The sequence below is a fragment of the Pyrenophora tritici-repentis genome, chromosome 5 (genome assembly GCF_003171515.1).
Source record: "Pyrenophora tritici-repentis strain M4 chromosome 5, whole genome shotgun sequence".
Classification (NCBI taxonomy): Eukaryota; Fungi; Ascomycota; class Dothideomycetes; order Pleosporales; family Pleosporaceae; genus Pyrenophora; species Pyrenophora tritici-repentis.
The window spans coordinates 2,573,067-2,591,006 of NC_089394.1; the positions used below are offsets into that span (position 1 = coordinate 2,573,067).

Here is a 17,940-nt window from a genome sequence, read left to right on the forward strand (position 1 = left end):
GCAACTTTGTTTATTTCCTTCGTAGATATCTATATGTTGTGGTTACTTTCACGAACCTGCCACAATCGAATGCTCTATGGGGTCAGCTTGAACTTCACGTCGCACATTATGATTTAGCTGATGCCATTCACTGCGAATTCCTCTGATACCTACGCGATGGACCCTACTGGAGACACCAAGTCGCGATTTCGCAAGGCTGTAAAAAGAAACGTCTCATTCGACAGTTCACTCGAGCATTATCTCCTCATACTTTGGGACCTTAAATGATCAGACGCCGCACAGTCCAGCATAAATACCTAGTGCCATCATTCACCCTATCACAACAAATGCGATCAGCGAGTTTATTGTTGGATCTTCACTCTCAACAGTATACCATTGCCGAGCAAAGGAGATTATGCACGAAGGCCCTTCAGATGATCCCAACGCTTTGGTGCAAACAAGTACCTACGGCGTATAAATATTGTTCCTCGCCTTCTACACTTCCGACTCCATCCTCATCGAGCGTCTCATCTCGAGACAGCGGAGAGCATCTCGTCCACTCATTCTTTGCTTTTCTACCCACACTCTTTACCTACACTGTCTTTACAACACTCATCATGCGTTTCACCAACATCATTATCTCGTCGGTGTCGACGCTCGCTCTCATGAGCAGCGCACTCCCCATCGGCGAAACTACCTTGAACGAAGCTAAAGACATATCTAACAAGTTAGATGTGATGATTAGCTCCATTATCAACCGCGATGGGCTATCCAAAGTCCCCGTACTCTCTGGACAGCGTTCCACCGATGAGGGTGATCTTCTAGGCCTAGACAATACTCCTCTTTCAACCACGAAGCGCGAGGCTGGAATGTTCGACTTGCTCAAAGAACTTGGCGAAAAGCCTTTAGGACAGAGTGCCGTTGGTGACGTTGGTGCTAACGCTGAAGAAGACATGGGGGAAGAAGTTTCTGATACCATCATCAAGCAAGCCTTCGCGAGCGCCAATGCAGGAGGAGGTGGCCTAGGAAGATTGGGCGGCTTAGGAGGAGTGGGCGGTGCAGGAGGATTTGGCAGGGGCCCTACCGGATTCCTTACTTCTTTCTTGGGGAACAGCGGCGGTAAACAACCCTCCCCCGATCCACTCTCCACATCTGTCACGACATTTCTGCGAGGAGGAGGACCCGACTTGTCCGGTCTGTCGGACCCCTTCACCAGCGAAGCATCTTTGACAGACATTGTCAAAAAGCGCCAGTCCACCACGACTTTCCCTGAGATGCCTGCTTTCCCTGAAATGCCTTCTCTCCCTGAAATGCCTGGTATGCCTTCTCTACCTGAAATGCCTGCTTTCCCTGAATCGCCTGCTTGGCCTTCGCCCACTCCAGGAGTAAGAACTACCACGAATATTGCCGGAACCGACCTTCTCAGTACCTTGATTGGTCAAGCGGAACAACGTACTGCTAATGTCTCCCCTGCCAAGCCAGGGCTTCTATCAAGCATACCGCTTTTGAGTGAATCCCGCGGTAGCACAATCACTAAGCGCAGAGAAGCCGTCAAAGCTACAAACGCCGGCAGAACCCCGGTGGAACTCCCAAGAATCAAAATTATCTTACCTGACAGGGAAGTCGTCAAGGAACTACCACAGGATCTGTTGTCGATGCAAGGGTTGAAGAAACGGCTTAGAGGCAGGGCCATCGTCGATACCTCTGCTGCCCAGTCAAGCTCCAGAGTTTCTAAGCGTATGCTAGAATCACTTCCAATCCGAGGCTCCTTCACTGATACAGACGGTGGTCTTCTTGGTCAGGATGGTCTCTGGAAGCGCCAATCAGAACCAGAAAACGACAGGTTCGACTTACTTGAGTTCTTTACGGAAGAGCTACTTGTGGATAACGATTCGACCTTGAAAGGCCAAGGATTATCAGACGAGGAGAGGTTCGACTTACTTAAGTTCTATACCGAAGAGCTACTTGGGGGGAAGGATTCCATCTTGAAACGCCAAGAAGAAGAAGAAGAAGAAGAAGAGGATGATTTTTAAAGCACCAACTAGGCGTATTCGAATTTGTCGATTTTCTCCTCGGGAGTGAGCTCGGGAATGAGGGGGGTGAGGATAATTTGTCAAAGCGCCAACAAGTAACATCGGCAATCATTGATATCTCAGCTGGTGATCTCGGAGGCAGACCTTTCGACAATCCCTCTGTCAAAAAGAGTGGAGATCTGCTCTGAAAGCACGCGGAAACAGTATAAACCCTTCCTGGTAACCTCGTAAACGAACTCGTACTTATGGCCTTGGCGCCAAACGTTCCTGTCAGCAACATTCCTGCTGTTGCCCAGCGCGTTTAGCCCGGTGTTGCTTCTCCTAATATACTGGAAAAGCAGCGCGTTTCTTTGCAAAGGTAGTTTACTGTCAGTAGTGTGCTTGATTTCCTCAATTTATACAGCACGAGGTTCGATGGGTAGACCACTGTCCCTAGATGTGAACGACCCGAGTCTCGAACGGCACATCGATTTCAAAACAGCCACAAACAGACATCATGATCCCTACCAGATCAATGCACCGGATTATTTTTCCTTTGTTACACACATTCCTCGGAGGCATATTTACATAATTCCAATATCTTGTATAACAGACTCACATTTCTTTTACAATGAAAACTATGAAAATACAAAATTTCTATTCCCGTTTCACGCCCAACTGTCTAGATCCTTCATACGCTCCTCTTCATCCCAGATTAACCACACAAGAGCCTCCCGAACCAGATCCACAGGACCAGCTACAGTCGGGACCCGCCATTCTGTTCCTTCGTTACACACAATTTCTGCATGCTTTTCGTCTTTGGCATTTGCCATGGCGCAGGCGCGCTCCAGAAGGTTTGTCCCGCTGCTTTTTTCATCTTTTGGGAGGTCTAGGTCGGGACTTGGGGGATCTGCGGGGAACCTTTCTCGCAGTATGAGAGGTAACCTGCAGCTCTCGAAGCTTAGAAGGGATGCGTGAGGTGTTGGGGGTAGCGATTTATCAATTTCGAGGGGGAAAGAAGGGCAAGGAAGGGATGTATCAATGTTGATCGCCTGTATCTCTGCTTGTGTAGGGAGTGATGATCGAAATAAACGACTCTTTGGAGTTTTGGTTGAGACTCTCAGAGCTTGTTTTCGGAGGCGCATACGTTGTTTGAGTTTTATGATTTTCGCCAGCAGAAGAGCACGAATTTGAGAGCAGCGCTTGCACAGACTCAACCGGGGAAGAGATGGAGATGGAGGTGGTAAGACATGTGGCATGTGATGTGTTGTTTCATCTGAGAACGAGAGATTGGAGTGCCAGTGTACATGTGGTGTTGATTTACGGACCGGGGATTCTTCGCTCAATGTTGGAAGTGGCGCCAAGCGAGGGTTTTCCAACCAATCTTCAGCTACAAGTTCAGAAAGACTACTACTTTGATTCAATGACGAGACCCTAGGAGGGAAGCGTAAGACAAGTGACCGCTGCGACCCGTCTTGCCTCCCCTCGCCTGCAGATCCTCCTCTCGGACTCCGTAAAAGCAACAGTGTGGGGTTCGATGTTTTTGACCTTAAGAAATTGTCAGAACTCAGGGTATGATGGTGGCAGTCGCGTGGAAATGGAGTCGACTCACCTAAACATCCTTGGTCAAGTACTCCTACACAACTCTTGTGCGGATCATCAACCCCGACGTCCAGACCATCCCTCTCCTCCCTCAATTTCCATCGTGATCCAAAGTCTCTCGAAATAGGCTCCATGGGCTGGATTTGCGTCTTCGTGGAACGAGAACTCGAATTACGATACGCACGGGACATGCATTTCGTGCCCCGAGCCTGAGCGGAAAGATCGTGCCACTCCGCCTTCCAGTGTTCTATGTCCTTTCCCTCACATTTCATCTCGTCTTCGTGACCCGCGTCGCCTCGTAACCGCGAATCGGGAACTTGTACAGCTGGAGATAGGGCGTCGTAGAAATCACTAGGCCAGCTACCGTTGTCCCATGGCCTTGTTACTCCAATGTTAGGTACAGGCGCGTCATGCTCATGCCTGGAATTCTCCGCTTCACCCTCTTTCTGTATCAAACGCTCCTCTTCGATAAGCATAGCTTGACAGTAGTCACAATACTCGAGATGTCTGTCTAGCTGATTCACCCAGTCCTCACACAGCGGGTTCTTTCTATACCGGAAGCCTCGTGAGCATTTGTTCTTGAACTGGGGATTCATGCGCTTGACATGGCGCCAGTTGAAGCGGCGGATGCTATCTTCGCGTCCTTGAGCGAGACTAGGCGGAAATAGGAGCTTGGCAAGACGAGTGCTCAGGGGTCCTTTTGTGATGGCACTTTCATACTTGTTGGAAGTTTCAAGGGTGTTGTGGGTGGAAGTGTGATTGCCGTATCGAAAGGGCGCCGTGAGACGGGCCTCAGGAACTGGTGAAGGTGACGAGGAGAGAAGAGAAGATAAGTGGGGGCTTCCCGAAGAATACGACGAAGTGGTGTAGCTCTCATAGAGGTCATCTCCGCCGCCGCGGACGCGAACTGTCGATAAGGGCTGCATGTCGCAAATGTTGAAGTAGGTTTTCCGTCCATCTTTTGTACAGGATGCACATGCACAAAAGTTAGCAAATCCAATCTCTCGCTCATTAAGATCTGTGTATGGCTCGTTCAGTGAGTTGAATAAGCCGCTGATATCCTGGTATGTGTCTCCTTCATCGCTTGATGATGTCTTGAGTGAAGTCTCTTTGGCTCCAACCGCTAGGCTTGAGCTGATATCGATTCGCTGCACTGATTTCTCCGAATCCTTTATATCCGTATCTACTGTCTGCCATGCTCCGATGTTTAGATTGTTGTCGCGATGAACACGAATTGGCACGTCAGGGAGCCCAATACTAACTCGCTCTTCATTCAGGTTACCTGGAAGCTTCAAGCCCATATCCTCGCGGATTTTCAAAATTTCCAGTACGCGCGAAACGTACACATCGTCTCTAGTCCTCTCTTTGACATTTTCAGACTCTAGAAGTTCACGAATCTGCGGCAACGTGAACTTGCTCGGGAACTGATAGATATGTGGAGAATCGCCACCAAAGATGATCGTGGACTCTCGTGCGAAGAAGTCGAAATTCGTGGTTGCGATTTCTGGGGGGGATTGGAACGAAGCATCATACTCGCTAGCGTAGTCCGATGACTCAGAAGAGATGGGAAAGGACTCGGGGTAATCCGGTGGAACCATATCTTCCGTATTTCCTTCCTGGGTTAGATTCAATCCCGACTCTTCGCCCCCTCCACGCATCGTCACCTCAGGGAATCGTGTATCTTCATTGCAACTCCTCCACTCCCTTTTCTGATTCTCGGATTCTACAAAAACCTCCACGAGTGTTTCCCACCTCTTTCTCAACGACTTGAGCTCATCGAATATGTCGTCCCTATCAATTTTCACAGCCTCAAGCCTCTTCTCCAACTCATCCTGCATACTCATCTGCCAATTCCTGCCTTGAACCAAACTATCGTTCATCTCCTTGAAGTCCTGTAGTTCACGCTCCAGAAAGTAGTTCCTCGTCCGCAATACAGTAGCCAGCGCTATGGAAGCATCTGTATAATCATCTCCAGGCCGAGGAGCAGTGAGAAAAGATAACATGGACTCTTGTCCTAAGCGCCCATATATACTATTGGACTCATTTTCAAGTCCGAGATTCACTGACGTCTGTCTCTGAATAGCTTGATGAATATCCTCACCTGCTCCGCTTCTGGCCTGTGGGGTCAGCGGTTTCACGTCGCCAGCTTGAGATCTGACCTGATGACATGGACGGCGTGACGAGGCAAGAATGGCGGTACGATGTCCGTCCTCGGCAATGATCACCTTGGGGTTTTCCTTACTGGCTTGGACTTGAGCCTCCGCAGCTCTTTTCGCGTCAACTTCGCTCCACTTGATATAGCCGCCAGAGTCGCAGAAAAATCCCCTGTCCTTGTCGTACACTCCCTTACCACCTCTTAGTCGGATATTATTATTGCCGTTTCCCCGTTCTGACATACTCGAATCTTCTAGTCTCTCAATTCGTGCAATCAGGTCAAGAACTGTCATCTCGGTCTGGATTTGTCGTAGGCTACCTCTTTCTTGCTCTCTTGCCGCTTCCCAACGCCGTTCTCGATGGTGATGTTCATCTGGCGACGGTGCATTACTTCGCTCAAAAGGCTTGTCAGCTACTCCTGCGGTTTCACTGTCGCTTTTCATAGTCGGAGTTCGCCTTTGATGCTCATAGAAGGGTACTGAGGTAGCAGAAGAATAGTGGCCGTCGTCCACCCTACAGCCCCATGTTTCCCCCCTGAGTCTCCTTTCTTCACACTCAACATACGGGTTTTGTGTTAGAATGATCTTGATAGGATGTTCAGTCTCTTTGCCTATCCAAACATTACGCTCAACGGCGTCGTCCCCATATTTTTCCACCTCGTCATGATTCCCCAAGCCACCTCTAATCTCTCTCAAGAGCTCATTCTTCTTTTCCAGCATGCCAATATTGCGTTCAGTATCTCGCAAAACTTCTTCAAGAACAGCTAGTCTTTCAGACATATCCTTTTGAGCGCGTAACAGGTTAAGGATGTAGTTGTAGTCGCTCATATCGTCGATGGGGCAATGACGTGCGAAGTTCTGATGTCCAGGAGTAGTATCTCCGTGTAAGTGATGATGTTGATAGTAAGACATATGATTCTGGAATGTTATCTCGGTAAGTGATGCAGTGTGTCGTGGACAGTGCAGGGCTTGTAGATATTCTGTGTGCACTTTGCTGTCAACAGCAATAGCAGCGCAATAATATGATGTATGCAGTTTTTTCTGCAACAGAATATTGCCTGAAGATCGAGACCGTGAAGTGATGATATTAAGTAGAATGATTATGTCAAAGAAGAATGACCAGGAGTTCTCTCTCTACACATTTCTTTACAGCCTCGTCGATACGTACCCCGTGAAGGAGCAGCAGATGTGCTACATTCCACGAAAAATATGTGTGAAGTATGCAGGCTGCATTGTGAATTTAAGAAGACACGGACGTTCATACTTAGGCGCAATCAAAGCACTGCCACGTAAGCGACCAACAAACCGAGACAGAAGACAACGCACCGATATGCGAACGGCTGAGTATGTACCGAATTATGAGAGCGGACCCTGGATATGCAGGTGTTGAACCACCTCGGGAGGTCTTCAAATAGTGCTTTCGATTTGGATACCATTTCCGGGCTCGAATATGTACGCACATCGCTAGGTGTTGGGCTCGAAGTAGTTCAATGCGTAGTTGCCGCCTATTTCGCTCTTTGATACAAGTGTGCGAGTAAATGAGCACCGTCGTGGTGACGAAGAGCCGCGTAGTGCCGGCTTTAGTCGCATGACCGCAGTGCATGTAGCCGCCTAGGTGCGAGGTTGGGCATTCGTACTAATGGAGAAATGTAACCATTTTCTTTTTAAAGGCATGTAATCTAGAGGAGTGAGTCGCAACTCTAATGTTTCAGTTTGGCTCCATGAGCGTCTAGCCCTCTTTTGGACAACCATGCTACTTTCCTTGTGGCGCAACAAAACCTTACCTATGCTAGTACTGCGATCTTTCTCCGCTACCCCATGGCAAGACTTATGGCGCTCTCGAGATCGTTATTTGGTGCTCCGTCTAATACTGCTCGCTTGTTACCGCGAGTGATCGCATACCCTAAAAGAGCAGGTTTTGGAGTGGTGTCGACGTATGCGCCAGCAGCCCACTCACCGGAGCATGGTTCTGATCTTCTTGAGTACATATCGGCGCGATGGCTGTTAGTACATTCGCATCTTTTCGAGCTTGGTAGTTAATAACTATGTATGTAGATGGAATAACGAATTAAGGCATTCAGAGAGAAGACGTCATTTCAATGTGCCGGAATTGAAGCGCCTTGCTGCAGCGTCTGTCAACCGAACTTTGCAAGATGTAGCTCAATTCGAGAAGCTAGAAGAGGGATTATTCAACCGCACTTTTCTTATCACTATGCGTGATGGCTTCCAGCTTGTTGGACGGATCCCTTATCCAATGACCGAACCAAGGCATCTCGTCATCGCCAGCGAAGTCGCAACGCTGGACTTCCTCCGTATCAACAACATACCTGTCCCAGAGGTCTACGGCTACTCGACTATATCGCAGAATCTTGCTGGTACTGAATACATCTTCATGGAATTAGTTCGTGGAGTGAATTTAGGAGACATCTGGGTTGACCTTTCAAAGAAAGCCAGAAAAACAGTCGTTACCAAACTTGTGCAGTTAGAGTCCCAGCTCTTCACTCTTCAATTTCCAGGAAATGGCAGTCTGTACTATGCAAAGGACTTGGACGCGGATGTTCAAAGAATGAACATTCCAGTTGCGGATAACGCTAGTCTTGAGGGCTTTTGTGTCGGTCCTGATACGAGGCTCCACCTTTGGTATGGCAAACGACTCAGCCTTCAGGTTGGCCGTGGACCATGTATGTATCAACTCTAATATCTGTAATCTAAAATTCTCATGAAACAACTGCTAACTATCTGGAAGATGCAGATTCAACGGCTGTGCTGGCAGCTGGCGCTGAAAAGGAGATTGCCTACCTGATGAAATTCGGCAAACCAATCCATCCCCTCCAACTTCTGTATCGAGAGATATATAACTACGAGAAAAAGTCTCCCTCAGAACATCTAGAAATCTGCACAAATACCTACAAATCGTCCCTCGTCTCACACCGGGCGGCAACGGGGATCTTGCACGTCCAACGCTAAGACACCCTGATCTTAACCCCAACAATGTGTTTGTCTCGGACAGCCTTGACGTCACCTGGCTGATAGATTGGCAACACTGCACCATACTACCTCTCTTTCTGCAATGCGGTATCCCCAACAGTCTGCAGGACTATGGAGATAGTGTCTCAGAGTCACTCGTACCCCCGGAACTACCGCCCAATATCAGCGAGCTAAGCGAAAGAGAGCAGTATGAGCAAGTGGAGCTCCTACGTCGTCGTCAACTTCATTACTTCTATGCTGCCGGGACGGAAGAGTATAACCCGCTGCACTATCAAGCCCTGAGCGACGACTTCAGCGTAATAAGGCGCAAGATTTTTGATCACGCAAGCTCTCCATGGGAAGGCAATAGTGTCAGTCTCAAAGCAGACCTGGTCCAGCTAGTGAAACAGTGGGACTCCTTCACCGCCTCCAACTCGAGCACTAACGACGAAATAAGGCAGCCCTGTCCGATTTCCTTCTCTGAAGAAGAGATGGCGGAGTGTTTGCGCTTGAAAACCGCGCAGATCGAGGCAGATGAGCAGCTCAAAGCGGCCAGAGATGCTATCGGCGTTGGGTCTGAGGGATGGGTACCTCTGAAGCAGTACGACGAGATCAAGGAACAGAATCGCATACTGAAAAAGAATGCGTTCGCTGCAGCCGAGTCAGAAGAGGAGCGGATCATGATGGATGAGAATTGGGTTTTCAATGACTTTGATGAGGACGATTATCTGTAGAACACTTGTGCTTGCTATAGGTACCTAGGTACGTACAGACCAACACAGTAGAGAAAGTATATTTTTACGTCGCTAGCCGTGACGTCATGTGTTACAGAGTTTAATCCTGTCATGTGCTGATAGTCGACTCGGGGTAGTGTCATTAGCTCACCAGCTTCACGGAGTTTACTTCTCCAAGAAAGTTAACCGATCTTTACTGTTCGTGGCTGACCGTCCGTGCGGGGTACGATCGGCTACTGCTGTCACGTCCGCACCAAAGGGACGCCGATCATCAAATCATCAAGACTCCGGTCTCTCCGCACTGGGGGCCTGGTAGGTAGTGTGGAGGGGCTAAAAAAGGTACAAGTACTCCTCTTGTGAGTACCTTGACAGCATGACGTTCAATCCACCAAACTCTTCATATCTACATACATTGTGTCAACAGTAATCTTAAAATCATGGCTTTAACCGCCCAGGTAACCGAGAACCTTAAAAGGACCGTCGAAGCGGCCTGCGCCGATCCAACGACCTCCATCCCGGGAACCAGTGTTGTAGTTATTTCCAAAGATGGCACGGAGCTCTTTGCGCATGCCGCTGGAAAACGCGGAGTGCTCAGCCACGAAGATATGACGTTGGACAGTGTATTCTGGATCGCCTCTTGCACCAAGATGATTGCAGGTCTGGCATGCATGCAGCTTGTGGAGCAGGGGAAACTGCACCTTGACGATGGAGACGAGACAGAGAGGCTTGTGCCGGAGCTGAAGGACGTGAAGGTGCTGCAAAAGGATGGCAGCTTAGTGGAAAAGAATAAGAAGATTACGTTGAGGATGCTGTTGACGCATACTGGTGCGCTACCTGGTGAAGTTGAGATGCGATATGCTAATCTGGTGGCATAGCTGGCTTCGGTTATTCTTTCTTCAACGAAGATCTCCGTAATTACTCACATCCCATTGGCTTCGATGAGTTCTCGGGGCACATCAAAGAGATATGTCAGCCGCTCGTCTTCCAGCCAGGAGAAGGCTGGGAGTATGGTGTTGGCATCGACTTCGCTGGTCTTGCTCTCGAACGTGTCACAGGCATGTCGTTGAACGACTACTTTCACAAGTACATTTTTGAGCCTTTGGGTTTGAAGAATATCTCATTGTTTCCGAACGAAGACATGAAGAAGCGCTTGGCGTACATGAACCAGCGGACGGCAAGCGGCTCGGTGATCGGACGGGATCATCTCCTTCGCAAGCCGTTGGTTGCAGAAGGTAGTGAGATCAAGGATGTTCTGAACAGTGGAGGCGGAGGTGCCTTTGCAACCCCTTCAGACTATGCACGTACGTTGTAAGCATCGGCGTTGCCGAAACTTTCTGACTAACACAAACCAGAGATCATCGGAGTACTGCTCAACGATGGCAAGTCGCCCAAAACTGGTGCCCAACTGCTCAAGAAAGAGACAGTCGACCTCATGTTCACCAATCAAATCCCACAGTTTCCCGATTTTGGTCGACAAGGCATTCCAGCAGCGAAGCCAGATTTGACATATACCCTCCCTGAGATCTACCCTGTAGAAGGCAGACCGGCTCAAGGATGGGGTTTGACATTTATGCTGTCCAATGGAGGTTCTACGGGCCGATCAAAGAGCACAGGGTTCTGGGCCGGGCTTCCAAATTGCTGGTGGTGGTGCGACCGAGAGAAGGGAGTCGGCGGAATCGTATGCAGTCAGATTCTTCCGTTTGGCGACCCCAAAGTGCTGGGACTATGGTTCGACATTGAGACGCAGATCTACAAGGCACTGGGGTCTTGAGCGGGCGTCATATGGGATGACTTTGCTTATTGGAGTCGGTCCGTTGTATCTGTCCGGCTAGACACAGCCATGGGTGTCGTGCCTGGGTCACCCCTTTGCTGTGCACACCCTTATCATTGGAAATACACATCATGACCAAGCCATTTTCAAGGAGAGTTCTAAGCCCAATTCGTGATCTGCCCCGGCTTTTTCCAACGGTTAACCGCTACATACAGGGATATGACTCTGGGGTTATGACTCGAAATGTGAGATCCGTTGAATAGGCATAGCTCTTTCTCCATGTCGGTCTTTTCAAGCGCGTTTCCCAAGAAATAATCCAGCATTATCAATGGTAGCGGTGAGATGCAGATAGGCGGACGCGGCTTGCTGGGCCGATCCGGCTGTCGCTTTCTGTGAATAGCCATCGAAGGTTTCGGGATACAGATCGAGGAGATTTGAGCCAATAAGAATCTGGTAGCTATAAGCCCAAGAAAATAGCGACCAGGCCTCGCGGAATTCCCCAGTGGAGTGTTGATGAATAGTAACGATCAAACGACACAGCTGTTGTGGATGAAATGACAGCAGAACTATTCGGAACAAAGTGGATCAAAATAGCGAGGACCCGTTATGCAGCATCGGATCATCCAATGTCGTAGTGATGAGCAGACTCAAGCTTGTGCTGATCGTCGTGCTCTGCCACGCGTTAGGCTTCCCCGCATTTCCGAGTTAGGACATGGAACCTAGCGGACGACGCGGGGTGTGCATATTAGCAAGACACTTGTCTCTTTCCATCCGTCATTCTTCTCGTACTTTTCCCTCTTTTCGCCGGACAACCCGGGCAGCAGCCATGAATTTTGTTGACGTGCAACCTAAGTCTTTCCTTGATTATGCGTGGACATCGCCTTCTTCAGCGGCGATACCGACTGCAAAGCCCTCTAAGACCAGCCGAAAACAGAACCGATGCTGTGATCAGTGTCGAAAAGGCAAGAGGGCTTGCGACGCGGCTATATTAGAAGATACTTTACTAGAAACAAGCAAGTCCGGAGCAAATCCTACGGTCTTCCACTACAGTGGTGAGCCGCCCCTTTCTTGTGGGTAGGTACGTTGCAGGCTGACCATCTAGACGTCTATGGGCCGCTGGCCTCCTGTTCTAATTGTGAGAAGACCAAGAAGACATGTACATTTGAATGGCTGCGGTCACAGCGCGTTCTGCAAGCCTCACAACCACAATTAAGTACGGCGCCACCAGCCAAACGTCGCCGAACGCGAAGCGATTCCAAGAGTGGAACACAAAAACGGAAAGGTTCCTGCCAATCCGCCACGAGCTCAAAGGCATCAGATAATCGTTTTCCAAACGTTGATGACTCTCTTGCCAGCGTCACGCCAGCTGAGCTGGGCGTCACGTTCGGAGACTTTCCATGTGGTGGCTCCATGTTTACTACCGATCCAACAATCGCATTCTTCCATGAGCCAACTCCGGTGTTTGGTCATGCCGAAACAACATACGAAGCTGAACATGCAAGCACGCTCCCAGAAGAAAACTGGACCCTGATAGAACGCGACTCTGCCACGGGCTCATCGTTGAGCACCTTGTCGGATGTTAGCGACGATAGGCCTGAACGTGATAACTGGTCGGCGAATCAAGGTACCCCCAGCCAAGGAAATCGAGCACCTTCTAGTACACAAGGATCGGTCGCACGTATCGATCGGAAGCGCCGTCGCAGCAGCTCCTCAACGTCGATCTCAAACGGTGCGCCCCCTTACCCAGTGATATCGTATGCCAGCGACCTTCTTTCAGCGAGCAACAATGCGTACCTGACTGAGAGTTTGCTGAGAATATACCACGACAGTTTCGAGAACGCGCTTGCCTGTTGGGTGACGGAGAGAACGTGCCCATATAGTGCAAAGTCCGATACTCAGCTGGCTACCAACGCCAGGCCTGACTGGAATCGTATCTATCACCGCGTCGTTCGGCTAGACAGGCTTGCATCGGCAATTAGGGGGCGTAAGCTCACTCCCACTGAGAACCAAACAGCATCTAGAGCCTTGGACCTAGCCGTGTTCTCCTTCGCTTCACAGTGGGCCCAATCCAGCCCGAGAAGTAGGACGAGGTACCCTTTCCATAGCACTTCAGCCGATCGCGGTGCTAGTGTTTTTGATGCTCAAGACGAAGACTGTGCGCCGGCTGGTGTTGGCTTCGATCGTACGCTTCAGATTTCGGCATGGCACGAGGCGCGCAACGCACTACAGAAGGCTGGTGAAGTAGAGTCGTTTCGGGTGGTACTGGCACAAATCATATTCGCATTGACGCAGAGACCGGTTGACCTGTCTGATGGGCCTCAGGATGTTGCCGACTTGACGTCGACAAGTGCAGTGGTTGACCCCGACGAAAGCATCGGCTTTGAGACCCCCAACGACCCGCTCACCAATGCACCTGACCAGGACATGGACGAATGCACCGACTTGATGTCGCGATTGAATCTCGCAATTGAAGCAGATGGCCCGCCTGTACATCTCGAATCGGGGCTTCGACTCATTCACTCGCTACGATCCCGCATGGCCATCTCAGGAGGAACGCGACGCAGCAAGCCTGGCTTGGTGCATTCTACACAGCAACGTCGTTCGTCGGCTTTACGTCTTGAAGACGCGGATCGCGCAACGGTAGACTTGTTGTTCTGGCTTGGCGTCATGTTTGACACGCTGTCTGCAGCAATGCACAAGCGACCACTAGTGGTGTCTGATGAGGATAGTGACCTTGTACTCAACGAAAGTATGCAGATGGAAGCTACGAACGATCTGGCAACGACGCCCGCTTCGACAGATGACGGGCTCTGGGATGATTACCTGTTTGCTCGCCAACAGCAACAGCTGGACAATGCACCGACCAGATGGCCATGCTCATTCGACCAGGCTGCAACACTGCTCTGTGACGCAGCTCCAGTTAAAGTTTTGCTATTCCGAAAAGTCTGCCGCATTCAAACGCTCTTGACACGGAACACGCGAGGTACAAAGGTGGAGGAGTCCGTAAGTGCAGCCTTGGATGTGTACAACCATTGGAACACACTGTACGCGCCCTTTATCCGTGATTGCATTAAAAACCACGATCGACTGCCCCCACGGGTCCAATCGTGGTATGTTTGCGTTACTGGCCATTGGCACCTCGCAACTCTCCTCCTAGCGGACTTAATGGAGGTTGTAGATGAGTCCGAACTTGGAATTGAGGAAGCGACAGAGCAGCGGAATTCAAGCGGCTTCATTGCGAAGTTTCGGGAGGCAAATTGTCAACTGCTATCTGACCTTGCCAGTTGCGCATGCCCTCGATCAGATGCTTCGTTTCCGCAGTCTCCAGAGTTCCATTTTGCAGTCAACGAAGGTGCGATTTTGACAGAGCCATGGACTGCAGTTTTGATTCGTGCCTTTGCCAAGGCAGGGGTACTTCTTTTGGAGTCAGACACGTTATTACCGTCTAACCTGGACCAGGAGGACGTGTTTGGTCGAGCCGACAATTGTATTAAGGCGTTATGGTATCTGGGTAGGAAGTCTGACATGGCTCTTTCGGCGGCGAAGATTCTTGGGGACGCATTAAAGCAGCGGCGCAAAAGCGCACTGGATAGGGTTACTGATATGAGCGCCTTCCTCGAAAATGAGCTTTGGCACGGCTTGGATGGTTTGAATGGTTTGGACGGGGCATTTGAGGTGGATTGTGAACTATAGCGAGTCAAGATGGATTTTTCGCTCCCGACTCAAATGATGCACAATGAAGCGCGTATTTTACAGTGACGTGAAGTAGGAAAATGTGTAAAGGTGGTGTTGGTGATGACCTGATGCCGAGATACGGAAGGCGTCAGATGAGCTTGGAACGCACAGATTGCATCACGTGCTCACGCGTTCTGTCAGATTGTGGAAAGGAACGCCAAGATTGTCTCAGATTTACTGCTACTGCCAGCTACGTCAACCTATCGCGCCTGGAGTGTTCAATCAATACTATAGACATTTCACTATCTGAAAGTTAGGGATTCCTAACACGATTGTTTCTGCTTTTTGAGCTGTGCGCGATCCCCGTATCCAGTCGCGAATGCTCTACTAAGACGCGTGCAACGGTCTGCGAGCCTGAGCGTTCTCATCCCCCACACTGAATAATGGGCATCCCAGCGTACGCTTCCAGTTTGTACTGCGTCCTTTTGCATTGTTGACATTGCGTTAGATTGTGGGACACGATCAAGAAGTACGAAGAATGTGTTCTACTTGCAGAACTGGCCGAAGCACACCACCGCTCTCATGGCAAGCCACTTAGAATCGCCGTCGACGAAGCTGATTGGCGCTTCAACAACCTTACGCAGCAGCAGGTGTATACAATACGTCAGAGTAGGTAGGATTGCAGGTATTGTTGTCCTTTACTGACAGGAGCAGCGTCCAATCAACACGCATTTCAAGGCATCGAGAAAGCCATGTTCTATCGCATTTGCCATTTTCTTACACTGAACATTCAACTCATCTTCGTCTTCGATGGCCCTGGCCGCCCCTGGAAGAGGGGTAAACGAGGGCAAGGTAAAATCGACTACGAAGAGCGGCGGCTTCTACAGAGCGTGCTTAACTGTCTTGGTGTACCGTATCATGAGGCACCGGGAGAAGCTGAGGCTGAGTGCGCTCGTCTGCAGATTCTAGGCATAGTCGATGCAGTCTGGTCTCAAGACTCTGATGCGCTCATGTTTGGTTGCACCTTCTTGTTGAATGATTGGCGCGTTGCGAAAGAGGATAGCAATAAGGATCGATCAAAGGAGAATACAAAAAAGAGTGGCAAGTACGCTCGTGTAATACGAACAAATGAGTTGCGGGAGCTACACGGCCTGGACCGAGAAGGAATGGTGCTTTTTGCCATGCTCGTTGGCGGCGACTATGATACCAAAGGCCTACCTGGTTGTGGTCCTTCCATGGCCATGCAGGCGGTAAAACATGACCTTGGAAGAAGCCTTTGTGCGTGTCGCAACCAAAGAGACTGCAGTCTCTGGGGGATAGAGCTGGCTACGTTCCTCCAAACCAGCTATCGGGGGCGTAGTATCCCGGTTCCCCCAACATATCCCGACTACAAAATCTTGCACAAATACAACCATCCCAAAGTCAACACCGATCTGGATTTGCTGAACCGATCAAGGTTGAAGCTCGACTATATCCGTCCCATACAAGAGCTCGAATTACTGGAGGTTACGAGCAAGCGCTTCGATATCTGGGGCAGACTATACATGAACTGGGTCGCCCCGGTCCTTCTTATGCGATACCTTGTAGCACGAGACCCTTCACAGCCAAAGGAAATTGTACACGACATTCGACTTACTAAGCGAAGAGTCACGAAGGACGAGCCGACGCCAACGCGTATTTTCGAGCGTAAACTGACTTTCTCACCTTTCGGTGTTTCCGATCTGTCAAGAACTGATTTTGAAGACGATCACCTTGGCTACTGGAACGGAGACTACGAGGTTTTGTTTGATCCTGAATACCGCGTAGAATGCGAGATACCAGAGTACTGGCTTCGCAAAGTTCTCCCGCGGGATGTATTCGAGCCTTCTACCCCGGTGCCAACGCAGGCGCCAAAGCGCAAGCGACAGGTAGATCATAATGAAGAAGGTGCCGCGGCAACAAACTCAACCAAGCTGCGGCACTTAGCCAACGAGGGTCCTCGTGTGTCATCAAGCGCTCGTTCGCGGATCTCCACAACGCCTATGCTTCCGTCAGAACGGTCAGGTATGTCTGTGTCGCTTTCACAACGGTCCGCTACGCCATCCACGTCTCAAAACACTCCTATGTCCAAAGCTACAAAAAAACTTCTCAGCATGATTGAGCTTTCTGAATCTGAAGATGAGGAAGATCTTGGTCTACCCCCAACTACTCGTCCGACAAAATCATCGCTGGATGCTTCAAAAATGTCGCATATTGTTGAACTGTCATTCTCGGAACCAACTACTGACAGAGACCATTCAATCTTGTTCGATGATGCGTATGTTGATAGGAGAGACGAGGAAGACGAAGAACTACAGCTAGCTTTACGCCTCAGTATGCAAGATCAGGTCAGAGGCCCAATACCGCCAGCTAATAGAGGTGGCTACGGTGACATCTTCGCGATGAGGGAAGAAGGCAGAAATGTAGAAGGCTATTCAGTGCCCGCCTGGTCGCTTGATGAGACCAACGTTCCCTCTACACCCACCAGCCCACAACCGTCCATCCGCCAAGTAAGCAGAAATTCAACACAGAGATCTGTTGGTCGTCCAAGAGGCACGCATGCCAATTCTATCAGTCTAAACCCTGTCGAGGTACCTGCCTGGTACTTTGCCCCGCCTTCTACCCAAGACCCTACGACGTCTGCAACGTTACCTCGCAAACCAACTAAGGCAAATGGCGATAACACAAACGCAAACGTTCCATCTTCCAACCAACCTACTTTGTCTGAGATGCGTGCTGCTCGGCTTCAACGCTTTGAGACATCTTCCGCCGTTACTACTCAGGAAACAAACAAGCCACAACCCTCACCGGTCGCTACTGGGACATCCAAACGAAGAGCATCTCCATATAAAGTGCCGGTAGGCAGTGAGTGTATCGATCTGACGGATGATTAATAAGCCATTAGAAGTTCTCCATTCTAGGGGTCAACCTACTTGCATCTTTGTATACGCACACTATATCTTCGGTCCGGCTATGGTCTCAACACCGCTCGAGATACCCATATATCTTGCTGCTTTGTAAAGGCCCTT

The 17,940-nt window shown here is 49.8% G+C and overlaps 6 protein-coding genes across 6 annotated transcripts; 5 read left to right on the top strand and 1 right to left on the bottom strand.

The window, feature by feature from the left end:
• Positions 1-596: 596 nt before the first annotated feature.
• PtrM4_109710 (uncharacterized protein) lies at positions 597-2,024 on the top strand (the record flags this gene model as incomplete). The annotated part of the gene is made up of 2 exons (XM_001935797.2): positions 597-1,909; positions 2,015-2,024. 2 exons carry the CDS (start codon positions 597-599, stop codon positions 2,022-2,024), a joined length of 1,323 nt encoding a protein of 440 aa, XP_001935832.2.
• Positions 2,025-3,411: 1,387 nt separating this feature from the next.
• Positions 3,412-6,574, bottom strand: PtrM4_109720 (uncharacterized protein; the record flags this gene model as incomplete). The annotated part of the gene is made up of 2 exons (XM_066107855.1): positions 3,412-3,539; positions 3,604-6,574. The coding sequence occupies 2 exons, from the start codon at positions 6,572-6,574 to the stop codon at positions 3,412-3,414; spliced, it is 3,099 nt and encodes a 1,032-aa protein (XP_065962304.1).
• Positions 6,575-7,958: 1,384 nt separating this feature from the next.
• PtrM4_109730 (uncharacterized protein) lies at positions 7,959-9,447 on the top strand (the record flags this gene model as incomplete). The annotated part of the gene is made up of 3 exons (XM_066107856.1): positions 7,959-8,427; positions 8,499-8,586; positions 8,637-9,447. 3 exons carry the CDS (start codon positions 7,959-7,961, stop codon positions 9,445-9,447), a joined length of 1,368 nt encoding a protein of 455 aa, XP_065962305.1.
• Positions 9,448-9,884: 437 nt separating this feature from the next.
• PtrM4_109740 (penicillin binding protein) lies at positions 9,885-11,218 on the top strand (the record flags this gene model as incomplete). Its single annotated transcript, XM_001935794.2, has 3 exons — positions 9,885-10,272; positions 10,323-10,748; positions 10,800-11,218. 3 exons carry the CDS (start codon positions 9,885-9,887, stop codon positions 11,216-11,218), a joined length of 1,233 nt encoding a protein of 410 aa, XP_001935829.1.
• An 826-nt stretch (positions 11,219-12,044) lies between these two features.
• On the top strand, positions 12,045-14,911 carry PtrM4_109750 (uncharacterized protein; the record flags this gene model as incomplete). The annotated part of the gene is made up of 3 exons (XM_066107857.1): positions 12,045-12,270; positions 12,321-14,629; positions 14,678-14,911. 3 exons carry the CDS (start codon positions 12,045-12,047, stop codon positions 14,909-14,911), a joined length of 2,769 nt encoding a protein of 922 aa, XP_065962306.1.
• Positions 14,912-15,336: 425 nt separating this feature from the next.
• PtrM4_109760 (XPG-I multi-domain protein) lies at positions 15,337-17,805 on the top strand (the record flags this gene model as incomplete). The annotated part of the gene is made up of 3 exons (XM_066107858.1): positions 15,337-15,350; positions 15,402-15,562; positions 15,608-17,805. The coding sequence occupies 3 exons, from the start codon at positions 15,337-15,339 to the stop codon at positions 17,803-17,805; spliced, it is 2,373 nt and encodes a 790-aa protein (XP_065962307.1).
• Between the last annotated feature and the right edge of the window lie 135 nt (positions 17,806-17,940).